The sequence below is a fragment of the Patagioenas fasciata genome, chromosome 5 (assembly GCF_037038585.1).
Source record: "Patagioenas fasciata isolate bPatFas1 chromosome 5, bPatFas1.hap1, whole genome shotgun sequence".
Classification (NCBI taxonomy): Eukaryota; Metazoa; Chordata; class Aves; order Columbiformes; family Columbidae; genus Patagioenas; species Patagioenas fasciata.
The window spans coordinates 52031953-52056465 of NC_092524.1; the positions used below are offsets into that span (position 1 = coordinate 52031953).

Here is a 24513-nt window from a genome sequence, read left to right on the forward strand (position 1 = left end):
TAACAACCATGCTTACAGAAATTGTCATATCCATTTACTGAAAAATGAATTGTAGTTCAAGGGTTTGCATCCTCTGTGAGTGTACTATGACTGGTGTGTGTTGCAGCTTCCCAAGTTGATGGAAAAACAAGGCAGCAGGGGAAACTGAGGCCTCACATAGAAGGTAGTTAACATGAAGACACCAAAAAAGCTGCAAAATGACAAAAGAATTAACACCAAAAGACAATCTCAACCTTGTCTGTGCTTCTCAAGTTCTAAAAGCTTCCCCTCTTCCCTCCTCTCTGCATTAGTAAATTTTTCCAAACATCCTGGCAAATAATTTCTGTGGAGAGAGACTAGCAAAGAGAGATGAAGCCTCCTCAAGGCTCCACTTCTTCCTTCCCTACTGACTGGTAATCATGTGCAGAACCACAGCTCCGTATGAGCAGATGTATGGCTGGAGGTTTGTGCCTCTCTTTTGAAACCAGCCCAGCACCACCAATTCCCAAATTAGAGACCAAAGAGAAAGGGGAAGGGGGGAAAAAACCAAACACGAATGTCCACCAGTAGTGAAGCAGCAACGCACTGTTTTCCACAAGTATGCACAAAAGGGAAGATTAATTACAGTTCCTCTGCCATTGCTGGATAATAGGACAACAGAGAGAGAAAAAACAAAACAAAACAAACAACAACAAAAACCCAAACAAACAAACAAAAAAAAAAACCACACACAGGAAAAGTGTTTTCATCAACCAGGTCTTTGTTGCATTTTTTTTTCCATCTTTGTAAAACATTACATCATAAAATAAAGACGATAGCAGCAAAACTTATCAAGATGGTACAAGCACATTCTGCTCTGTACCCTGGTAATGACATGTATGAAATTGTTCCTTTTCTGAAAATGCATTTCTAAAGCACCATAAAGTCTTACAGAGAGAAAGAGGGACAGAGACAAAAGAGCAGATAGAACATCCTGGCAACTGGATTTACTGATTGCTTATAATTTGAAGTTAATCAGGAAGAAATAGTAGGTCAGCATGCCACTGAAGTGTTTCCCCAAATTTTAAGAAAGTTTGTTTTGTTTTTCTTTTTTTCCAAAGGCAAGGCTGAAAATGACTAATAACGGTTTCTCAGCCCCGTCCACAAGGTCCAGGTCAAATTCTCTTAGAAATGAATTCAGTATAAAGCTACATTGGAACACTGGCCTGAATAAATTCGAATTGTTGGGAAGCTGTGATGCAGAGACAAATCCTGCCTTTTTCTAATTATAGCTACTATGACTCCAGGATCTGAGAAACTGCTAAATAGTAGGCTGAAAGCTGGTATGTTTGGCTTACATCTCACAATAGGCACTGTAAGCTTTCCTCTTTAAGCACGCAGCTCTCACAAGGAAAAAGAGTGTGTGTGTGAAATATATTTGGGAGACTAACATACTCTCTCACATGTCAAATACCACCTGCCTGTGATTTGGTCTCAAGGAGTTCAGCCAAGGAAAGCAAATCCTATTTGCCTCCAAAGGCCACCTGATAGACAAATCCCCGCTTTCCCCTAGAAGCAGTAGCACTAGTTTTAACTGGTGATAAGACTCACCTCAGATGTAACCCATAACCAGAGACGATGGAGCATGGAGGTTCACATCTACCTGCATGGGGGTGGAGGGGGCATCACCACTAAAACCATGTGCCAGAACTGGCTGCATATGTGTTGTGTGCTGGGTGGGCAGGTGCTCATGTTCGCACGGGGCCTTTTTTCAACCAGTTCCTGAGAACTCACCAGTCTTGTGGCTGGGACCTGCCTTTAGAGTGACCTGTTCAACCCAGCATGATCCAGCTCGCTGAGCATGTGCTGGCTACATCAGAATATCCACAAATTAGCTTTTGCAACTGCTTCCTCAGTATTTGATTTCAACAGCATGAGTCAACGGAGTCTAACATCATTACGTACTTCAGTTGCACTGGCAGGAGGAAAAAAATATGGTCCAGCCCAGCATTGCTAATAAGGAGGGTAACTGCTACTGGTAGCAAAGGAGATGGGGACCTCGGGAAGAATTAGGTAACTGAAAGGAATTCAGATCTGCAGTTTTTTGGATGATATTTTTCAGGCAACTAGTTTCATACATTAATCTACAAGCCCTTATCTGAGCTTCATAGAATTGTGTTCATTTGCATTTGTGTTTTCATTTATATATAATTGCCTAAGGAACTGTTTCTGAAGCTGGGCTGATCTGTATTTTAGTACGGATATAATGGCATCCCACTAACTGTAAATGGCACTGTAGAGATGAGTTAAAACAGCAGGTCTTTGCTCTAAAAAGCTTTAAAGTAACAAGCTAGCTCTGCTTTACTGCACTGACTTGATGGGGGCAGATTTCAGCCTTAGGTTAGAAAAAAACACAGTTCAAAACAAAGACATCTACAGGAGGGACTGAAGCAGTTCCCAGTCACCTTTTAAACTCGTATCTGCTTATTAGAAGACTATTAGTTCTAGGTTAGTATGCCACATAACATAAAATTTGGTCTTTGTCTGTTATTTATTTTTAGTGAGAGCAGCAGACATCATGCAGCCTGACAACACAAACAGGCTCCTGAGAAAACCAAAGCTGGCAAACAAAAAGCCCATGTACAGTATAAACACAAATTCTTCAGGAAAATCCAGGGTTTTTTAAGAACAGGGTTTCTAACACCCTGAACTCACAGACACACTTCCATTTATTATGGGTTAGAGAATTTTGCAGAAAGTCTCTGGCATTGCCCATTAATGGTTTGGAATAAGCAGACTTGTATTAGAGACATCATAAAGCCAAACAGCAGAAGCTCAGATGATTTATAATTTCACAGCAACAACCAAAATCAGATTTAATGACCACTGGGGTTTTTTATTTACTATTATTTCTAATAACACTTATTAGAAATAATGTTCCCTATTAAAGGATGACAACATTCACAGACAGACACGTGGATGAAGATACAAACCTTTTCAAAACCACTCATGCAAAATCTGCACAAACTCAGTGGTTAATGGTTCAGGAGGATCTACAAAGAAGTATCCCAGAATTCTCCTGCACGAGACAGTAGAAAGTGGGACTGCAGAGCTGAAAGCTGTAAGAAAACAGAAACTCAGTCTTCCTCTGTGTGTGAGGACTGTGCCTACAGAAAAACCATGCTTCCTTTGCTCTTTCAGGTCCCAATTCCTATGTCAAATCATGTCATGCTCAGTGCAGGATCTGAGAGCTAAAGTCAGTAAGTCATCATTTTGTTTGACATTTTACTTTCAGGCTGCTGTGAAAGGGTGTCATTTAGAGCAAGGAATTTGGGATATGGTTCAGACTACCTTTTGCTAAATCTTTCATTAATGGTGGAACAGCCTGACCAGAAATAATATCACAAGTTTTTAATAGGTATTATGAAATGCCAAAGGATGAGAATTTTAGCCGTAAAAACACTTGATATTTGAACTGCGATTCACTCCCAAGCTGTTGCATACAATTAAAACCAAGGGATGGCCTTTACAAGGAGAGAAGCAATTTAAGATATTAAAATGTCATTTTAGTTGTCAGACATTTTGGCCTGGCCCCTATGCATTACACCATTTGCACTTCCTGTATTATAATAAAAATTATGTGTACTGAGGTATTTACTAGGCAATCGTAAGGGAGAAAATATTTACTCCACTAGCAGATGGGCACCTTTCTCAGCAAGTCTCACAGACACAAAAATGGGTGGAAATGAAAGAGAGCATTTTTCTTTTATGTGAAAGGTCATCAAAGGCTCTGTTCAATATCTCACTGGGAGTGAATTCAGCATCACCCTTTGTCCCTGAAACTGTCATATTCCAAACCAGCAGGTGCTGAAGACACAGCTGATAAAATGTCAGCCAGGGACTCGTGCATGACATGGCCAGGCAGAACCTAGAGACACCGACACTGTCAGCGAGAGACTGGACAGCACATAGACAGAAAACTCAAAACCTTTAGAGATGAAGAATATGTCAAGATTGCATTGCCCTTCTATCACATCAAAGAACCAGTTCTGAATTTGGCCACCAAACTTTGCCTCCTCAGTCACTTTGTCCATGTTGACCTGTTTTCCATGATTTGCCTGCTGCCCAGCTCCCTTCTCACACAGACAAGTCCTACAAGACACTGACTTTTGCCTTTCTGGACTGTAATCAGCAGAAATGCCATGGCTGCGACTAAGCCTTATATTTCACATACAGGAAACGCATGTCCCATATCCTTACAGCTGCCTGTGCATCTGTGCAGGACTTTTCCACTATGGGCAAGCATTTCTCAGAGAACAACTCAGTTGAGGAACAAATAACACTGCATGGATGATGTTGGTTTGGGGATTTGGTAACCAAGGAGAATTGTTAGCCCAGTCGGTATGTATTGCATGCTTTCAGAGTCAGATGAGATGCTTTAATGTGCTTGATCCTTCACACAGGCAAAGCACAGTAGTGTAACCAGGCATCACTTTAATTCCCAGGACTCAAATTGCATGTCTGAGAACTTCCAAGCTTTGTCTGGAATTCAAATACAAATCAAAAACTACTGGAGAGTGTCCAGAAGAGGATCACAAAGTTGCTGAAGGGTTTAGAGCAGGAGACATATGAGAACCCAACAAAGTCACTGGGTTTGTTCAGGCTGGAGGAGACTGAGGGGAGACCTCATCACAGTCTGCAGCTTCCTCACAAGGGGAGGAGGAGCAGCAGGTGCTGATCTCTTCTCTCTGGTGACCAGTGACAGAACCCAAGGCAATGGCAGGAAGATGTGCCAGGGGAGATTTGGGTTGGACATTAGGAAAAGGTTCTTCACCCAGAAGGTGGTGGAGCCCTGGAACAGGCTCCCCAGGGAGGTGTCACGGCCCCAAGCCTGACAGTGTTCAAGAAGAGACTGGACAACACCCTCAGACACATGGGGTGAACTGTGGGGCTGTCCTGTGCAGGGACAGGAGTTGGACTCTATGATCCTGATGGGTCCATTCCAACTCACAACATTCTGTGATTCCATGATTCTATCATCTAAATTGTAGCTTTTGCTCCTAACTGCCCACTAGGCCACAGTAAAACCCCAGATCTGAAGAATATAAAAGCTTAGTGAATCCATGCTGGCACTACAGAATTAGCACAACATGATTTGCTCTATTTCTGAGTGACTTTAGAAGATTAGTTCACAAGTGGCACTTGAAGCTAAACTTCCTCCCAGGCCTGCTGAAAACCAGGACCATCAGGAGAGCTAAAGGACGTTGGTGCTCAAACAGACCTGCATCTCGCTGGTGTCTGCCCATGGCTTGAGGATGCCGGGATCTGAGGATGGCCACAAGCTGCCGCCTGCATCCCTGTGAAGCCCAGCACAGGGCTGGGTGGATCAGAAGCCTCCAGGAGCCACAGCAGCTCTTGAGTCAGACGAAACCTCCCACGGAATGGGGCTCACTGCCCTGCTTCCAGTGAGCTAAAGCCAGAGCACAGCCCTGTGCCTTAAGAGATTAATTGGTGAACCAAGCACAATTGAATTTCTGTTGGATCTTACTGAGTTAAAGCAATCCCAAATGACCTAAAATTTTTCAGACTTTTTTTTTCATCCTTAATGTTCACATAACAAAATTAGAAAGATGATATGATACTTCAAGTGAAGTGAACCAGCAGACAGAATTTCTTTCCTCCTCTGCACTAGTGGTATTTGGCTCGTTCCTGCAAACTGTGCAGACAATTAGATATGCAAATATATAACTCAAAATCTGCATTTGCATTGCCATGCTTCTATTCATAGCCATGGCAATCATGTATTCCAGTGACCACTTAGATTTTTGAGTTGGTACATTGTGCATAAAATCTCAGAAACTATAACAGAAAATGAAGCATGCATTTTTGTGTACGCAGAGATGGGCATGCAGTTCTAAACGTCTGTGTCTGGATGACTTGTGAGTGTCTGTATGTTTGATCAGCTTGTAAGGTTTGGTATGTCTCTGCCATCTCCATCCATGCTTACTTTACCTATAAGCCTACAGTTAGAATTGCAGGATATTTAAGATCTTGTGAAGGCGCCGGGAAAGCATCTCTGGCACAATCACGTGTATCTCATTTCCAGCATGCAAAATCTTCTATCTGCAATGGCAAACACAGTAGCCCACAGGCTGAGTCTATCAAAATTAGTGTGTCTTACAATTCCCATTAATTATTTTGCAGCCTTTTCTTTTAATATTTATTGTGAAGTCTAGGGACATTTGTACTTCTTATATGTGTACCTCCTATTTCTTATATCCATATATCCAGAAACTGCAAAAGATTTTTTTAAATGCCCATGGTCTGGTTACATTTCACTTTAGTCTCAAAATGCAGAGAACTCATGTTTAGATTTTATCAAGAGATAGCAAATGACAAACAAAGATAGTACCTGAATGGAAATAAAACAAGAAGTTCCAAATACCTGTTTAAAAACTTACAAAATATGATAGCATTAATGGCACTTAAAGCTATAAGCACTTAAAAGATTACCACCATATTTTTTCAACTTCTTTTCACAAATTTCTGTTTCTTCTTTTTTCTGAGATTATGACTGCAGCTCATGTCTAAACCCACACTCAGCAAAAGGCGCAGAGAGCCCTGAGATTCAATGGATACTCTGGCCCTCATGTGAAGAGTGTATATGGTCTTATGTCTATTTTTAAAAATTCAGATTCAGCTACAGAGAACAGCAGTTTGCTGACATGCAAGAGCTATAGCTTTCCTTCTGTCTTCATAGTCTTACAGCATTAAAATTGAAGATTTTTTCCAGTGGTAGAAAGTGTGAATGAGAAATTTTTAAAAATGGTTAGCCCACTATTTTATACACCTAGTTAATATCATTAATGTCCTCTTCTTTTATACAACATAGCACAACATGTTGCATTTTCTTCATATGCACTTTCTTGCCATGAGTTTACATTGAATCATTGAATACTTCCTACACAAGAAAAAAAATCCATTTGTTTCTTTTCCTTTTTTTATGTCACTGGTTAAGATAAATACCCACCGAGGATTTTTCTTTTTTTTTTTTTCTTTTTTTTTTAATGAAAAGAGCAATCCAAACCTTAAACATGTCTGCATTGATTTTTCAGACCAGCACGCAGCTGGTGGCTGTGTCCATGGACATTCTTTTGGAGTTTAGAAATATAATGCATCTGATTCAAAAATGGAAAAAAAAAAAAATCTAGCTTGGATCACGTGCCAAAACTTAAACTAAGCCTTTCTGAAAGTTTCTAGTTCACTCCAATCATTTCTCCTATTTTTTATCACCAGGGGAAGCATTTATGAATGCATATTCCATGACAAAGCTGCACTCTTTTTCATCCCTTTCAAAGGCTCTTATTACATAGCTGCCTTTTGTCTGATATTATGCCATGATGGGAGCACCCTGGTGATATTGTCATGGTTCAGTCTCTTCCTTTGTGTCTTGCCCTGGTATTCTTATACAGGTTGGAATTTCCATGTGCGTAGCTTTCTGTTGCCATTTTGCAGTGTTGTGTTCCTGAATTGTTTTGGCAGAGCAAGCTTGAGTCTTTATGGCACAGTGAAATATTCTTCAATGCTATATAATTCAGACTGAATAAGGAGTCTGTATAAGGCACGTGTCTCAATATATCTATATGTATATAAAAACACTAACATTGTTAATTCAAGTCAAGCATCTTTTACATTTGATTTCTGTCTTCAAGTAACGCTTTGTTTTCATGTTCCCTTTCTTTGGTTTTATTTGGGATCACTCCATTCTCCAGGTCTGAGTGCTGCACAATGCAGCTGGTCAGGACTGCAGTGCTAGAAGAGTTCTCAGAATTGCACATCTTCTCTGTCTCCTCTTCCTTCTTTTCTTCATCCAAGGAGTAGTTTCGGAAGGTCTCATAAATTTTACGCACATCCTCAGGGATGGTCTTTTTGAGGTCTTTATTTTTCCTCTTGGTCATCTTAGCAGATGATCCAAATTTGTTAATGATGTTGTCCTCAGATGCCCCCTGCCCATGTTTGTTTAGCTGATCTGACCCTTTAAGGCGCAGGTTGTTAGGCCTGTTATTGATGCTTTCCTGAGATGAGGCCTTGAAGCGTCCTGATTCCAAGGCATTAAAGACAGACCGCTTCTCTGGAGATAGCATGTCTAAGGAGTGGGCTCGCTGGTCCAGGCCCAGGCGCCGGCGCTCCATGCTCCGGATGGTGGCTGCCCGCTGAAGTTTGTCGTGGATCTCCACGCTGAGCCGCCTCCGTGTCTCTCTGAACTCCGCCGTCACATTCGCTTTCCACTCCACTGCATGGGCCTTTATTTCTCCAACCTTGACAACAAGAAGGAAGAAAAATGAACAAAAGAAAAAATATATCAAAATGAAGTGACAGTCTTTCCTACAGAACAGCAGCACAAGCACTTTCTTCTCTGCTGTAGAATGAGAGACCAGTCCCAGTTCCTGTGCGTACATCTGGACCAAAACATCAGCAGCAAAGTGGTTATACTGGGCAAGCTCTAAGCACACCAACTAGTGACTAGCTAATGGCTTATGTGGCATATGACTTGTCTGCCTGTTTCCCATTTTGCCAGCCCACACATTTTATAACTGTGTTACATAAGGGGAGGTGTTCATGCTAATCTGCCCTTGGTTAAGAACAAAACTCCTGATTTATAATGTCAGTGGTAGATAGTCAGGAGTGAGCAAAATTGATCACCCATAGTTATAGCAATATGCTTCAGAACAGCACAACGACCAGGGTAGCAACAGAGTAACATATTTTCCTGTATTGCTCATGGATGGAGCTGTTCAGTCCCACTGAAGGTTCTGTTTAGTGCCACAGAGCAATTAACATTGGGAATATCTATCTGATAATTTCAAGTGGATCCCTGACTGATCCAGTATAGGGTCCATTCTCAGAGACAAACAGATCTGTCTTGAATGGAGATTTCCATTGCATAACTGTCCAAATACCACCCTCTCAAGCCAGCTGGAGGAGTTTTCAAAACACATCAATGTTCTCTGTGGGTACCATAAGCATGTCCTTAAATGCCTCACTGTTATAGTTTACGCCTTTGTACCTGAGACCAGAATAATGACTAAGAATAAAGCACTGACATGGCTGCTGTATTGAATAAATATTTATTCTGAAGTGAGAAAAAAGAAGATAAATGACCAAGCAACATCTCAGGCAATGCAGGTCTTTTTCCAACTTCAGCTAAAGGAGAACAGACTGAGGAGCACGATGTCTGCAGGAGCCCACCAAGCTCAATCATTTGCTTGCACTGCTGTAGTCAGAACTCAGTTTCTGCATCCAGTGGTCCACAAGGAGTTCATCTTTTGTTCCTCAGGCTAGCTGAGTAGATCTGTATTCAGAACAGTATTACTTGTGGCAGCAAGCATCTCACATCCACCATGACAGATCAGATTCCCACCTGTGGGTGCCTGCTGATGATCAACTTAACAGCCAAACCCCTCTGTGAAGCCCCCTTCATTCATAGAAATGCACAGGGGATGCACTAGGCCTCAGGTAGCACAGCTGCCTTCATAAATGATAAACAGTGATACTCCTCTGCCAAACTTTGTATATGTCTGCTCTTTGGCTAACCCAGTCAGGTTAGCTTTGCTAGTAATGCAGGAGATGGCCTTAAAAATTGAAATTCTATTATCAACATCCTCCACAGTAGGCTTCAGCTCTAGAGTCATGGAAATTGCCTTCTGTTTTCCACTCTTATGTGAGTGAAGCATTAGCAATACTGTCTTTAAATCACAGAGGGCATGGTCTGAGTGAATTTAATCATGTTCTTCCTGATGCTGACTACTCAGTTTCTTCAATTTTTAATAATATGGTACTCAGTAAGGGGCCTGATTCTAAAGTATTATTCAGAAATATATTCCCCGATGTAGGGAAAAGTGAGAAAACTCAATACAAACCCCTGGTTTAAAGGCAGGTTCTTGTTTCATACTGAAGAGAGCCAACTAATGTCTTTAAAACCTATGCATCTCCAATTTTTTAAAGGGAGAACAGTGAAATTTTTATTACAATTTTGTAGACAGTTTCAGAGTGAAGGCTGGCTTCTCTTACTCCATAATTGCAATCCTACTGATGTATTCTGTATATTTGGTAGTACTGACAGAGGTGTAACAACCTAGGTTGCTTCAGCTGCATTTTTTCCTCCCTTTGTGAAGGAGCTAAAGATAAGAGCTAATTGGATACCAAAGGCAGCCAGTTGAGCAAACTACAGGGAATATTGAGCACTGGTTATGCAGAGGAGCATCCTTCTTTAGATAAGCACTTAAAGCTCTCTTATGAAATGACAAACTACTGCGAAATTACTAGTCATACCTCTTCTTTTGTCTTCTTAGATAGGACTCTTAACCAGTCTCCAATCATACTCAGCACAGCAGCAAAATAGGCAAGGCCAACAAGGATCCAGAACCACACTAAGGGTTTATACCACTCCCGGTAATGGATGTCAGCATTTCCTCCTGAAATAAGCATATACTTACGCTTAGGAATTATGAGATGTGAAAATTATGACAAAATATCTGCAATTCTGATAAATTCCTGAAAGTATTTCTTAACTCTTGTCAACAGTGCCGTAATTCTAATAACAGATGAGAGGCCTGTCAGATGGGAGAAACACAGTTCTTAATTTAAGACTTTCTAAAATTACCTGTCATTCTGCTGCTATGTGACCAGAGCACCTAGTAAACACTTTCCTTTATATTGCTCATACTCTGAAGCAAGTCTGAAATTCCTGCTTTTATCAAGCAGCATGATCACATTTCCAAGAAAAAAGTATAATACAGCTACCCTTCCTCATTTTCAACTGCCTGAAGCCTGGTAGCTGAGAAACTTTACAGTTTAATCCCCTCACATTATAGATTTTCTAGGGTTTTTTGGTTTTAACTACAGGATTCAGAGACCTATGTGCAAGAGAAAGAAAAGCAGCTTTGTCTTCCTCTACAACTTAGGATATCTGACAGGAAGCCAACTCTGCATCAGCTCTGATAATAAGGAGATATCATCTGCTTGGCTATCAGTTATAGGGATGCATTCTCTGGCCAGTGACTTGAGAGGAGATATAGATCAAATGAAGCAACAAATATCCTATATTGTTTTCACGCAAGTTTTAGGATGAGCTGGTAAAAAAAAGTATGAGGCATTTGGCAACTCTAATGGACTATAAAGAGCCCAACATAAATGCAGCAGCAGCCAGGCTGCTACCTACCACAGAACAGAATACACAGCAACCACAACCTTACTTTTGAGACTCCCAGTCCTCTCACATTGCTATGTGAACTGTAGAAGAAGAGACAGTGAGAGGCAAGCATGGCCCTGAGGTGAAGAGAGAGCGGCAAAGGGGCTGCACAGTCATGTCCCTCAACGCAGGTGAAGAAGCGTGACCCTTAGTGGTACCTCTGTCTCAAGATCAAGCCTACCAGGGCACTCAGGCAGAGGACTGCATATTTCCTGGACTACAGTCTTGGTTAGACAAGAGCTAGACACCAACCTGTACCTCTGTATAACTACAGAGAGCTTTTAGGATTTTGCCCCATTAAAATCACCAGACAACACAGTTCAGAGCTCCCCCCATAGCTTTTGGCAATTGGAGACATTCCTATGACTCTAATTTTATCCAGACTTTGTATGAGCATACACGCAGTAAGCAAACATCCCCATGGAAGCTCAGACATTTGAGAATTGGCAGGGACCCAAATATTGGTTTTGATGTTAATCTCTCCCCATGCACCGCATGAATCACTCTCTTTTTTCCAGTCTTTAAGAGTGGGAAACAATGGGAGGTGGGCCCTGCTGTTGCTACGGTACAGCAAGGCTCTTCTGATCATACAAGTCCCTGAGGAAGCTTGCTATGATGCTGATTGTCTAGGTCTGTCTCACAGAGTAATCAGGCGACTGAGAAAGTAGGAGACCACTTTTTTCAGCCTATCAGATATTCTGTTTTTTTCAGGTTCCATCCACAGTTTTATTTCCCACAATAGTACAAAAATCTTCCCAGTTTGGGAAGAGCTGGGACACATTCAAGGTGGAATAAATCAGCACAGCTCCACTGATGTGGTTTTACCCAATGCAATGTAGTATTTTCGCTTTCATGTTGAAGGGACAAAGATATGGAGAGATTGAAGTGACAGAAAATCAAAGCCACAGAAAATCTGTCCCAAAACCAGCAATAAACCCCAAATCTCCTGGTGATCACTTGCCTTAAACTCTTAGATCAACTCTGAAGTTTGCTCATTCAGGGTTCGCCATTTGATTTTTGAAAAATTCTGGTCCTTAGTAGCCACCCAGCTGTGGATTATATTCTCCTAATCATGTTGGATTTAGACCAATTTAAAGCAATATTGAGGGCTTTTTTACTATTATGCTATTAAAGAAAACAATATTGAAGTGTGATATGCTTAAGAAAAGTATTGTGAGACAGAATATCAGTGAGCTTCTCTTCACATTTACATGGTTAAAATGGACCAAGCTCATACAATCACTTCTGTAATTGAATGCTCATAAAATGCTTCTTTTTCATATCTGGAGCTCCCTTTGTTCAGTGCCTTTATTTCCTCAATAATTCATGTCTTCTATACCAGTGTGTCATTAAAAGGGAAGATCACAGTGTTGTCTACAAAAAGACTTGTCTACACCTCTTCAGCAAAGATACCCTTATATATCCCTGTAGTTTCATTTGATGTTTTCAACTCATTCATATTTCACTGATTTATAGAAAGTAACAAAACACTACCATAATAGGGCTGTTTGTAACACAGGCATCTTAATGCCTTTAGCTAGGACCACTAACAGGAATGAGGAGTAGGGGTCATGCGCTAATGGGAAAAAAAAAAAAAATCCACTTATTTTAACCACCTTTATGTTAGCAAAGCAGTAGAATGAAAAAAAATAAAAATCATCTCTCCAGCCAACAGTCTTAACTCCCTCTTCATAAACTGAAAAGGATGGATATTTATAGTTCCTGCTAGTAGTCCTAGCACTGAGATGCATACCCCATTATTCCTTCTCTTTCTACAGCAGTTTTTCTTAATAGGGTACCCACAACATCAAAATTTCTGCTAAGGTTAGAGAACAAAATTCAGCTTCTGAAATGCTTCAGCTCATGTAGTAGCAGCCCATTACTGCACGGAACCAGAGGTTTCTCCAGCCCTGTGGCTCAGCCCTACTTTGTAAAAGCTTCATCCATTCATCATTCTGGCTACTTGCTTCAGGAATCACCCTCAGCCTGAGACCTAATGCACTAATACAAATCTCGAATTCAATGGGAAAGTCATTTAACTTGTGCATAATTCATTGCACAGTGAAGTATAATCAGGATTTTCCAGGTTCCCATTATCTATACTGCTGAAAGCTTGCAATCTGCAGATGGCAAGGCACCTGGACATTAAATCAGTCTGGTGTCCTCTTGCACAGTAACCCCAACAGAAACACCAGGCATAATTTCACTGGAATATAATGCACTGTAAAAAGCCTCCTTCCCACAGTGGATAACAAATTCTAAGAGCCAAGGCCCTCATGCACAGCACCGAGGCTCAAAGCTGCTCACCTGCTACAAAATCACCGAAGCCAACAGTAGTCAAAGTGACAACCACAAAGTAGGTGGACTCCAAGGCTGTCCATCCCTCGATGTGTTTGAAGATCACTGCAGGAATGGTCACAAAGACAATGCAGCCTGCCAGGATGAAAAGGATGGTAGAGATCACCCGGATCTTCGTTTGACTCACTTGCTTTTTCTAGAAAAAGGAAATAGCAAGAGAAAAAACATATTTTTGAGTGGATTTCTAGGACTGTATACCTTGTGAATGGAAGACTGATTGTTCTGGTGTCACTCAGTATTTCTCTTTCTGCCTCTTGTGAGCTTATTAGGTAGAAAACAACACTGCCTCCCCATTAACGAGAGCCCCCCCCGAGGTGACAGAAGATCTCTATGTCTGGTCCCAGAAAAATGGTGATTCGCATTTTCCATGCACTATGCAGTTACTAACCTACCAGAAACACAGCCTAGAAAAACAGTTCTGAGCTTCAGAAAGGCTCCAGTACACTCCAGTTGGGTTCGATGTGTAAGAAGTAGTGCACATTCACACCTTCATGCATGTATATGTACACCCACATTGCCTCGCCAGCCTCAAGCATTCAAAAAGTAAGACCAAGATTGAAATGAAAATAAACACTTTTTTTCTTCTAAAATCCTGAGATTTTACGTAGAAATAATTAATGCTTTGAGTTTTCTAGACTTTCCTCTGACTCAGGATTTCCAGCTTTCATTCACAAAGGTTAAATCATTTTCAAAAATAGATAGCTATATTATTGGCTCAGTCCATAAATAAAGGATTTATGTCAAATACCTAACAACCTGAGATAAAATTACCTACGCAAATCCACACTGGAAAGCTCTTGAACAAAGAGCATGTGTGTTACCAGCTGGTATAAACCAAATACAAGTAGTGTAATTGCAACATTTGACACTCATAGATCATACAAACTCTCCCTTTATTTAATATAAACTTACATTTTGCTTCCAATAATACTGATGCAAGCCTGGATTAACACAACTGATGGATTTATTTCTGGTTTTCTGTGCTGTAAGTAAACTCAAAATTCAATAGAGTTTCATGAGAAAGCTGGAAATTACTAGAAATCTTACTATGGATTAATTACAGTGGTGGTGTAAATTCTGCATTTATTCTGGAAAAGGAACGTGCAGGTCACTGTAAGTCACGTATTTCCAAATCAAGCATCTCCCTTAACCCAGAAATGAGATCTCATTTCAGATTAGGACATTGCCTAGACAGGAAATAAGGTCTCAGAAGTTATCATTCTAATACAGAAAAAGGATATTGCCTGAGCTGGTTAATATCTAACCAGTTTGTGAGCAGTACTACTGCTTCCACTAAAGCAAGAGAATTTCTTTTAGAGGTGCAATGTCAGACCCTCCTTAGCCACTCATCTGACCTGGGATGCTCTGCAGTTAGAATGCAGGTAGCTGCATAAATACACCATGTTTCAGAAATCCTTTTATTTCTAAAACTGTTTGAGACAATCTCTGTGCTTAATTTTTTTTTCTTTTTGTGTGTATGCGTTGTTTTCTGTGTCTGGCTGAACAAAAAATAGGTAAATAGAATTAGTAATATAATCCCATAAATAAAGATTAATCAAATACAAGACATGGAAAAAACTGTCACTGAAGTACCAAGAAGAAAAACAACACAAAAACATAAAACCTGACTTGACTTTTTCTTTCCTTTTTTCCTGTAAAGCCATTATAAGCAGATTGCTAAACTACTAAAGGATGATCTAACTTCTTTAAGAGCTATGGACACACATGCACAATGCCAGGATTTCAGAGCTACTTATGTGTAGTAAAGGGAAAGCAACTGATCACATAATGTTATATGGTGTCTTAGATTGGCACATGTGCTTTTTGTTGTGGAGGACCAGGATTTAACCAAGTTCTTGTTTATTTTATGATTTGGCCAAGGTGACTTATTCAGCTCTACTAAATGCTTAGTTTCCTGATACATAAAAATGAAATGGCAGACACCTTACTACAGTGGCAGTTATAAGGTACATGCAGTGGTGTATGGCACTGGGAATCCTTGGACAAAATGTACTTTGAAGCTGCCAAACACTACTAGTAAAGCAAAGTTATGCATAATAATCCTTCCTCCAGTCCCCATATAGCAATATTAAAATGCATTTCAGTATGTGTCAGGATTGTCATATCTCATGGTAGAAACAGCAGTGCAAAAAATGGCCTAGAAAGCAGCACCAAATGTTCAGGACATCCACTTATTCATGAGTGATAAATTCAGCCAAAGTTTGTTGGGTTTTTTAAGTAAAAATGGAAATGATGTTAATGAGAGGCTCTGCAGACAGGCCTGACTCATGGTTATTGTGCACCTCAGTCGCTTGCACAAAAGCAGAACAGCTGAGGGTCTATTTTTTCCTTATTCTTCCACTGGTACAAATGAAGTCAGAAAGCAAATGTGAATCAGGCACAGCATTTTCAGAGCTACTGAAAAGAGCACAAAAGCAAGACGCAGAAGTAGAATTACTTAATGGACAACACATTCAGGATGCATGTGAAAAGGGGGTCTTTTTAGTTAGACATGCATTCAGCAGATATTCACAGTAGAGCAGAACTGCTACAGATCCAAAAAATACTAAGGCATAAATACCGTTATTCGTGGAATAGGTACACTGTAGTAATCAGACATTACAAAAAGGCTGGTTTGCATGTTTTCTTTGCAGATGGAGTTGCCCTTGCTGTTTTCCTACAAAGAACATTTTGTGCTGCCCAGGTGATCAGAAATAAGGAAATGCAACTTTTACATTCCAGTTTTGCCACAGTTGTATCAAGACAAGACTAAGCCATTGCAATGGTACACTGTACCAAGTCATTATTAAAAGAAACATAACAAATATAGATTATATCTATATATGGTAGAGATATAAAAATACAATAAAGGCTGAGAAATCTGAAAATATTAATACAAACTTTCCTTTTAAATAGTATTTGCAATCTGGAGCAGTACACTGGCAAGTAGCTGAGCAACTCCAGCCAGGCTAATACATCCTGTGAGCCCATTTTGTGGCATATAGAATTTCTATACATGTCAAAACGAAATAGGAAGAGAGGCCTTTCTCCAGAGAACGTAGTTCATCTCATAGCACTCTAAGTAAAATGAAAATACTTTTGAAAGAAATGTTTTCTACTTATTTTTATTTTTTTTTAATTTTGTTTTACCAACAAGTTCTCTCCAGGTTGATGAAGCAGATAATTCATGAGACATTCATCAAATTAAAATAAATTAGTGCCTGCTAATGAGAGAGGCTTCAATTTAAATTTTCCTAGAGCTAATCTGGAAAAAGATTTAAGGAGGACTCTTAAAAGAAATTAATGGATATTTTTCTGTCATGAGTTATAATAATGAAGGGTCATTTATAAATTTCTGAAATTTCTAAAATTTCTAAAAAACTAAAAGACGGTAAATTTAGATTACATATAAGGAAGAATTTTTTTACAGTGAGGGTGGTGACACACTGGCCCAGGTTGCTCGGAGAGGTGGTAGATGCCCCATCCCTGGAGACATTCAAGGCCAGGTTGGACGGGGCTCTGAACAACCTGATCTAGTTGAAAATGTCCCTGCTCATTGCAGGGTGGTTGGACTAGGTGATCTTTGGAGGTCCCTTGTAACCTAAACTATTACATCATCCTATGTTTCTATAATTTCCATTTACTAATGAAGAAGCTGATTGTATTTTTAAGGTGGTTGAGTGCCAAACGGGCAATGTCATTGCATATGACACCATCTTGTTCTTACTAATTCAAACAACCCAGTGTCAGTCTGCTCCAGTGCCAAGAGGGGTGAGAACATTCTGACTGAGACATCTTTATCAGTGGAATTCAGTTCCTATGCATCTTTTCCATCAATAATTGTAACCTTGCTTCTCCTTTCTTTTCTATTACGTACATAACGGTCTTATCAATTTTGGTCTTATACAATAATTTCAGGAGTTAAAAGAAATCTTTTCTAATTTTTTTTCCCCTCTCTCTCTGATCCTACAGATCAAAGCTGATGAACTGGATTCTTTCATGGCTTCTGCCACTTTTCTGACCTGACTGATGACAACAAAAGGACCAAAGTTCCCAAGTTCCCACACTGAGGCCACAGGGATGAAACCTGTTCCTTCAAAAAGGGAGGAGACATTAAGTATACGATCAATAGATGTTAGAGGCATTAATCAGAGTAGACTAAAAAATATATGGAACATATTTCCATGAACATCATATTTCAAATATGTTTATTCCAATATTTTGTAGTGTCACCTCCCATTTCACAGAAACTCGCCCAATATACAGTACTACTCAACCAAAAATACCACTGGAACATTTGCTGCTTCACAGTGAGCTCAAATGGTTCTTTTGTCTTCCAAACATTTTCTTTTCTGAATTCCTGACAAATATCCTCAAGACTCCAAGCAAATTTTTTACCTTTTCAGCTAGATGACCAATGGCATACTGTTAGTGCTCATATACTGTGTCTTCATGGAATATACTGTTGTCATCTCTTCACAAGGCTCTGTATTTTGGAGCACTTCTCCAAAGAAAACATATTTCTTTAACATTTATTTTGTCTCCTTCAATTACTCTTAACTTAATGACTTCTCCAATGCTGCCAACTATTCTTGGAACAGATTGTCTCTGCCCATGCACTAATTAAACAGCTTCTACACCACTTTCTCCAGATCAAGGTATTTCAACAAGTAGAAAGCTAGTCTTTGTACTCAAAGCATAAAACAGAGTAACAGATATATCAGTTCTACTTTTTTCTCTGCCACAAACATTAGGCATGTCTTCAGTCAAAACATTTATGCTAGGTGAGTGCAGACAGTGCAGTTAGACACAAGGTCACACTGTTGTCCTTTCAGACCAGTCAAATGCAAGCCAGCCTTGGTCCAGAGCCTGGCACACACCTCAGTAAAGAGCAATGCCCATCTGAATAGGCTGTATGGAAAGACTGGCCCAGCACTGGGTTGACAGAGCTCCTCCATGATATGGTGGCATCAGCCTCACTGCTGCCTATGCCTGTCACTGCAGATTTCTTTCTAACTTCTCCTAGCTCCTTCACATTCTAAATGAGACTGAAATTAAATGTATTTTGAATATCACTGGCTTAGAGATAACATCTAAGAACAATACATGAATCTTTTGTTCTTCTGTGTTCTCTGTACACAGCCAGTACCAGACAGCTCCAACAGACCCACTACAGGACACTGAGCCCCTCAGCCAAGACGGCGACACCTCTGGGAAAGTATTTAAGAAAGTGCAGCAATGCTTGACAGGCAGAGGAGGAGGTGACAGAGCAGGGAAGAGCAATGGCAGGGGATGGGAGGTGATGGATGGCAGAGCAGGTACTTCCCTGAATGACTGTAGGACCAGTGCTGGGGCAGAGGAAAAGAGCTGAGGAGGAAGGAGCACCAGAGAGAATCTGCTGTGTCCTGACCCCAATCGCTGTGCTGCTGCCTGCCACCCTGGGGGGACCAAGTGTGACCCGCAGCAATAACATGGGCAGAGATGTCTGGGGTGAAATGAGCCTGGGAAAGGGTGAGGAAAGGTATTTTGAACTTTTGTTTCTTTGTTTTTTATTTCCAAATACCCAACTCAGTAACTAAAATTTTATACTAATTAGCAATAAATTAAATACCCAAGTCAAGTTTGTTTTGCCCGTGACAGTACTTGATCAGTGATTTCACTGTCTTTATTTTGACCCATGAGTTTTCTCATTCTTGTTTTTCCTATTTTCTCCCCATCCTGCTGCAGGCAGGGGAGTGAGCAAGTGGCTGTGTGGGTGCTTGCTGCCAGCCAGAGCCTATTCACCACATCCATGAAGCATAACAGCAGAATTTTAAATAACATATTTTAAAATACATACATTTCAGACACCTCCATGGGTTAAGAAAAATGGTTTGAGCAATTCCACTAGAGACAGGCTTCCCCCACTCTAACCAGCTTTCTTGGTGCCTCAGCGCTATTTTAATTCTCATGTTTTATAAAGAAAGCTACTATTGCTGCACAAGATGCAAAAACCATCCCCTATTTCTTAACTGTAATAAGTACCATAGGGGAGTCAGATATATAAAAAGCTGTAAGTTCTCACATTTGTTACTAAGCTTGGGAAAGACAGTCCTGAATACACGCAAGGCACAAGTCAGAGTAAAGAATAATATTTTTTACATTGCTGTTTTTCCCCATAAAAGCACATTTCTGCGGAGTGTTTGTCTAGACCCAGATGGAATATGCAGCAAGCTTCTCACAGAGCAGCAGCCCTCTCTAATGTTATTTTTATAAAACTCTAGGCATGGATCTTGCTGCAGTCATAATGTGAGTACTGATACTGTGTTAGGAAAATACAGAAACACTGGCTCAGAAATTTTCTAGGCTTGATATACCCCATTCCAATCTTCTTCCTCTCTCTAGAAAGCACACACAGGGCTGATACGCACCAACTAATTACTGCACATTGTTTATTATGCTACTGAAGAAACAAAAACAACATTAACAATCCCAGAACAGAGGTCTGTTCTGGCTGAACTGTATTCAGCCCAAGAAAAAAATATGTGTGAAATGAATGGGATCCATGTATATATGTGCTTTTCTCAGACATGAGACAAAGCACGACAGAGGCTCACGGCACAGACTTAAGCAATTTCAAAGGATGCTCTCAGAGGTTGAATTCGGAATGTATTGCTACTTCCTTCCTTCAATTCTCTTCTGAGTCACACCTATATTCCCCTCTTCAGGGAGTACAATAATGGGTTAATAATACATGTTCCACATCACTTCCCTGTACCTGAATGGATTCTACCTTGCCACTCCTGGTAAGCCTGATTTTCATCAGTGTTGAGTCAATGCTTTCATCTTGTTCATCAGTTAAAAATAAAATGCAGTTATGATGGGGCAAAGTGCCACATAGCAGCAAGACAAGATTTATGAGTACATGCTCAGCATCTAATTAACGAATGCACTGAGAAAGAGAAAGACAATTAGTGTAGCTAGATCAATGAGAGATCTAGTTATCTGTTGCATCACATGGCCACACTCAAAGACTCAGCAAGAAAAATAAAATTGAAATTCGTATTAGAATTATCTCCGCTTAGCAGGGCAGATAACTTCAATATTCTTTTTTAAAAAAAATCTCTGTTTGGACATTCATTTTTTGTTCTATTATTTTGTTGTTTTGTTTTCTTCCTCTCCAGTGGAATAAAGCATCCAGATTCCTCCATACTGTTGAGTTTGCAGGATGTTTCACTAGTGATTAGGAATGCAACATCAGCATTTGTAAGGTTAGAGTGGAGACTTTTTTGGACCAGATATTGAAAGGTTTAATAGTGGCCTTTGGAAATAGGGAGTAGATCTTCAAGCCAGACTCCTTGTATCTGTTTCTGGCCTGCAGTTTTCTATGTCTGCTTAGTTTGGAATAACTGGCTAAGCAGCCTTCTCTCTTCCTTTCTCAGGTACAATAACATACATCATTCTCTACAAGAAATTCTTGCAGAAGCCTCCAAAGCAAACTTTGTATTTACAATGAGATTCGTCATGGCTATTAACAGTATAAAGATTGCAATATTGCAGTCTTTCTACAGAAAAAGTCTATTTGTGACTACCCAAGTAACGAAAGTGTATTCTCTCAGATAACTTGCCAACAGAGAGTGAGTTTTACTCTGGGTGGGATACAGATTCCAGAGAAGTGTAAGGAAAGTAAGAGGTGGAAGACAGATCAGCTCCTCACAGGAAAAATGTAGAAATAGTGGAAAATGTCTCAGCCCTAGAAGTCCCCCTCCATGACATAACTCTCCCCCTGCTCCTCCTAGACTTCTCCAACACTTTACAGGAGCTGCCACTGCTGCCTGCTTAGAGCTTCTGTGTCCAAAGGTAAAAAGAGGGCAGTGTAAGGTGAAGGATGCATCAAATACTTTGTCCCATGGCTCAACATAGTCTGTGTTGCCCCAATGGCACATATATGTGCCAAGGAAAAATATGAACATGTAAGTTAACGTTAGTGGTTCATATGATAGCTTGACAGTCCTGAAAGGTGAAGGATGAATACATAAAGCAACAGAGCACCACATTCAGCCTGTACCAAACCTTGAAGCAGCATGTCTTGAGTAAGAAAGCAGCAGAGTTATCATGCCTGGGATGAGGCACCACATACAGATACCCTCATGAAGTAATTTCTACCTGTTGCCTTCCAAGATCCATTGCCTCCCCTCACACTCAGTCTCTGATGCTTCCCCAAAGGTTGCCCACAGGAGTCCTGGAGGATACTCTGAAGAACACTAACTAGAATGGCTTTGTTTGCTGAGAGAGAAGGATGATCAACAATCACCGTATGGTGAGTGATGTTGTGTTGCAGCTGCTTTTCTGTCTTGCTTTTCCTTTACTCCCCATATTGCAAATCTAAACAATCTTGAGTTTAGGATGTTCTTCAGGATATAAAACAGGTTTTCAGTTATGGCAACACACAACACACAGGATTTGGTATTTCAGCACTTCACCATTCTGTGGGAAACTACAGTGGCCCTGTGGAATACTTGACAAAGAGTATGGGAACAGAGATCAGCCTTGAAGATATTAAGGTTTACCCTTGAGAAGGATGGGAGTAAAGGAGTATCCAGAGATATTAAGTTGTACTTGTGAGAGAGAAGGGAGTAGAAGAGTATCATTGATGACAGAAAAACTGGCCAATGAGATGTTACTGCTGTAACTTGTAACCAAGAGTGAAGAGACACGTGAATTGGTAGAACTGTATAAAAATGCACTTGTAGCAATAAATTGTATCTACTACTTTCATCCTGGAAGAACTTGGCCCATGTCATTTGTCCATCTCAACTGCAACACCATTCATCATCAGGAACACAGAGATGTTTCTACGACAAGATGACCAAAACTTAAGGCAATAACGAAAGGAGGGTATTCACTATCAGTGCTTCGGAAAGATCTTAATATCCAGGCTGATGGTTGAAAATTTCACATGTACTTTGGCATTAATCAGCAGCTTCCACTGAAGTATCTTATTTTTTAAGCTTCACACAGAGTATTGAAGGAACCCTAGCTGCTCAGCAGACTAAGTCATGCTTTCAGCTCCTGTTTGTCTTGTGTTTCATGGGAGATAATTGCTGGAGACTTGTGGGGTTTATTTCCAATGCACTTCACTGCAATTAAAAATTATGTCACTAATATGAATTTTAGCACAAGGAGGACAGGTATACTTTTACCCTTTAGAACAGTGGTTCCTGAACATTCCAACCATAAAGATGGGCTGTTTAACTTTCTTAATAAGAAAACCGGGATTCAGTTCTGCACGAAAATGCAACTCCTTGCCACTTGTTATATTCAGATAGTTCTGCATACTAACCTGGTTTCAAACCAAAGGAGAGGCAGCAAACACTGGTCTTTGATATAGAGAAAGAAATAGTGCTCATCTTCTCTTCACCAAAGAAAACAGAAAATAAGCAGATAGAAGGAATAATAGAACAGCTGGAAAAGAACAGAGATCATATTCCAGAAAAAAACCCTGATGCGCGTAAAAAACACCCTGAGTACATTTAAAAGGGGGGGGGGAAGTGGAAAAAAGCCCCTTCCTGAAAATTTACTTCATCATTGCTCTATTGTTTTTATGTTCTTCTTAAAGGATGATAAATCATCACCCACAGATTGATCCATCGTCCACAGAAGGGTTTGGAAACCCATATACTCAGTGTCATTCGCCAAAAACTCTCTTAACTTGCATTTTAATCAGTTTTTTTACCACTAATTGCCTCCTATACCTGTATTTGGTTTATTAATTAATTCTGTGCAAACATTCAAACAGGTGCTAAAATGTTAGGCACCCTACAAAAAAAATTTTTAAAAAAGCTAAAGTAGATGGAAAAAAAAAAAAAAACTAAAGTAGATGAAGAAAAACCCCTGAACATAACAGTGGATCTTGGTTTCATATACTACAATAGCTGCAGTCTATCCACGATGAGAAAGTAATGCAATGAAAATTGTTTCCCAAATGAAAAATGAACTATTGCAAATTACTGTAATACAGATAGATACCTGAACAGTGATAAATAAAGCATTTATATTAATTATGGATTCCTGTACTAGTTTTTGTACAATGTTCTAAGAGCTGTAAAATATTATGAGCACTGCAGTTCAGTGACAAGAGTATGAATCCAGTAAGAAGAATTACTGAAGGTTTGAACCTCCAGTAATTTTAAATAATGAAGAAAAAAATAATGAAAATATATTAAAAAGCCTCTCGTAAGTAGGCAAAACAGTACAAGATTCCGTCTGAAACATCCTGTCATCAACAGCTTAACACTCACAGAGAAAGGTACTACAGAAATAACAGTGATAATTACTCTGGGGGATGGGCTTCAATGCACATTAGGTTTCAGTTTCCATGCACTGAAGCTGACTTCAGATTTCCAGATAACAGTATACTCTAGATTTAAGCTAGTTTTAAAGACTAGTTTTGAAACAGTGTTTGCTCCTCTGTTTATACTATCATCTTTTTAGTGAGACTGCTTTGATTCTAAAATTGGAGCAATTACTATCTCTTCCTGGTGTCACCATGTTCTCCCTTCTTACAGCTGCTGCCTTCTCTTTCTAGCAACCCCAGGAATCCCCTTTCAGCTGCTACCAGGCTCAACACCTCCTGGAGTTCTCCTTAGAGGCAGACTCACCTCAAGACCTTCATGATCCTCTCTTTGAAGTTGCCTCAGGCTGAGGCTATACTTCTGGCAAGTCCTTGAAGGCCTAACAGACATCATTGATAAATTGTTTAAAACATCTTTCAAAGATGTCAAGATCTGAATTTAACTGTTCAGCTTAATATTAACCCATAAATTACATGCCAATTTGCAAGAGGTTATTCCTTGCTGGATTAAAGAAAGACATGCTCCACAAATAGCCCATGTAAGCTTTATACTCTAAACTTGTTCTCAATAACAAAGACCAGTGAATAAGAACAAATCAGCAAAACATTTGCT

At 40.0% G+C, this 24513-nt stretch overlaps 1 protein-coding gene across 1 annotated transcript in view; it reads right to left on the reverse strand.

Annotated features, from left to right (window-relative positions):
- Positions 1 to 719: 719 nt before the first annotated feature.
- KCNK10 (potassium two pore domain channel subfamily K member 10) overlaps positions 720 to 24513 on the reverse strand; it is a 71204-nt gene continuing 47410 nt past the window's right edge. Inside the window, exons 6-8 of the mRNA XM_065839436.2 lie at positions 13517 to 13703; positions 10291 to 10433; positions 720 to 8276 (exon numbers count right to left, since the gene is read on the reverse strand). Coding sequence (XP_065695508.1) covers positions 7647 to 8276; positions 10291 to 10433; positions 13517 to 13703 — 960 coding nt within the window. The 3' untranslated portion in view covers positions 720 to 7646. The remainder of the gene's footprint in view (positions 8277 to 10290; positions 10434 to 13516; positions 13704 to 24513) is intronic.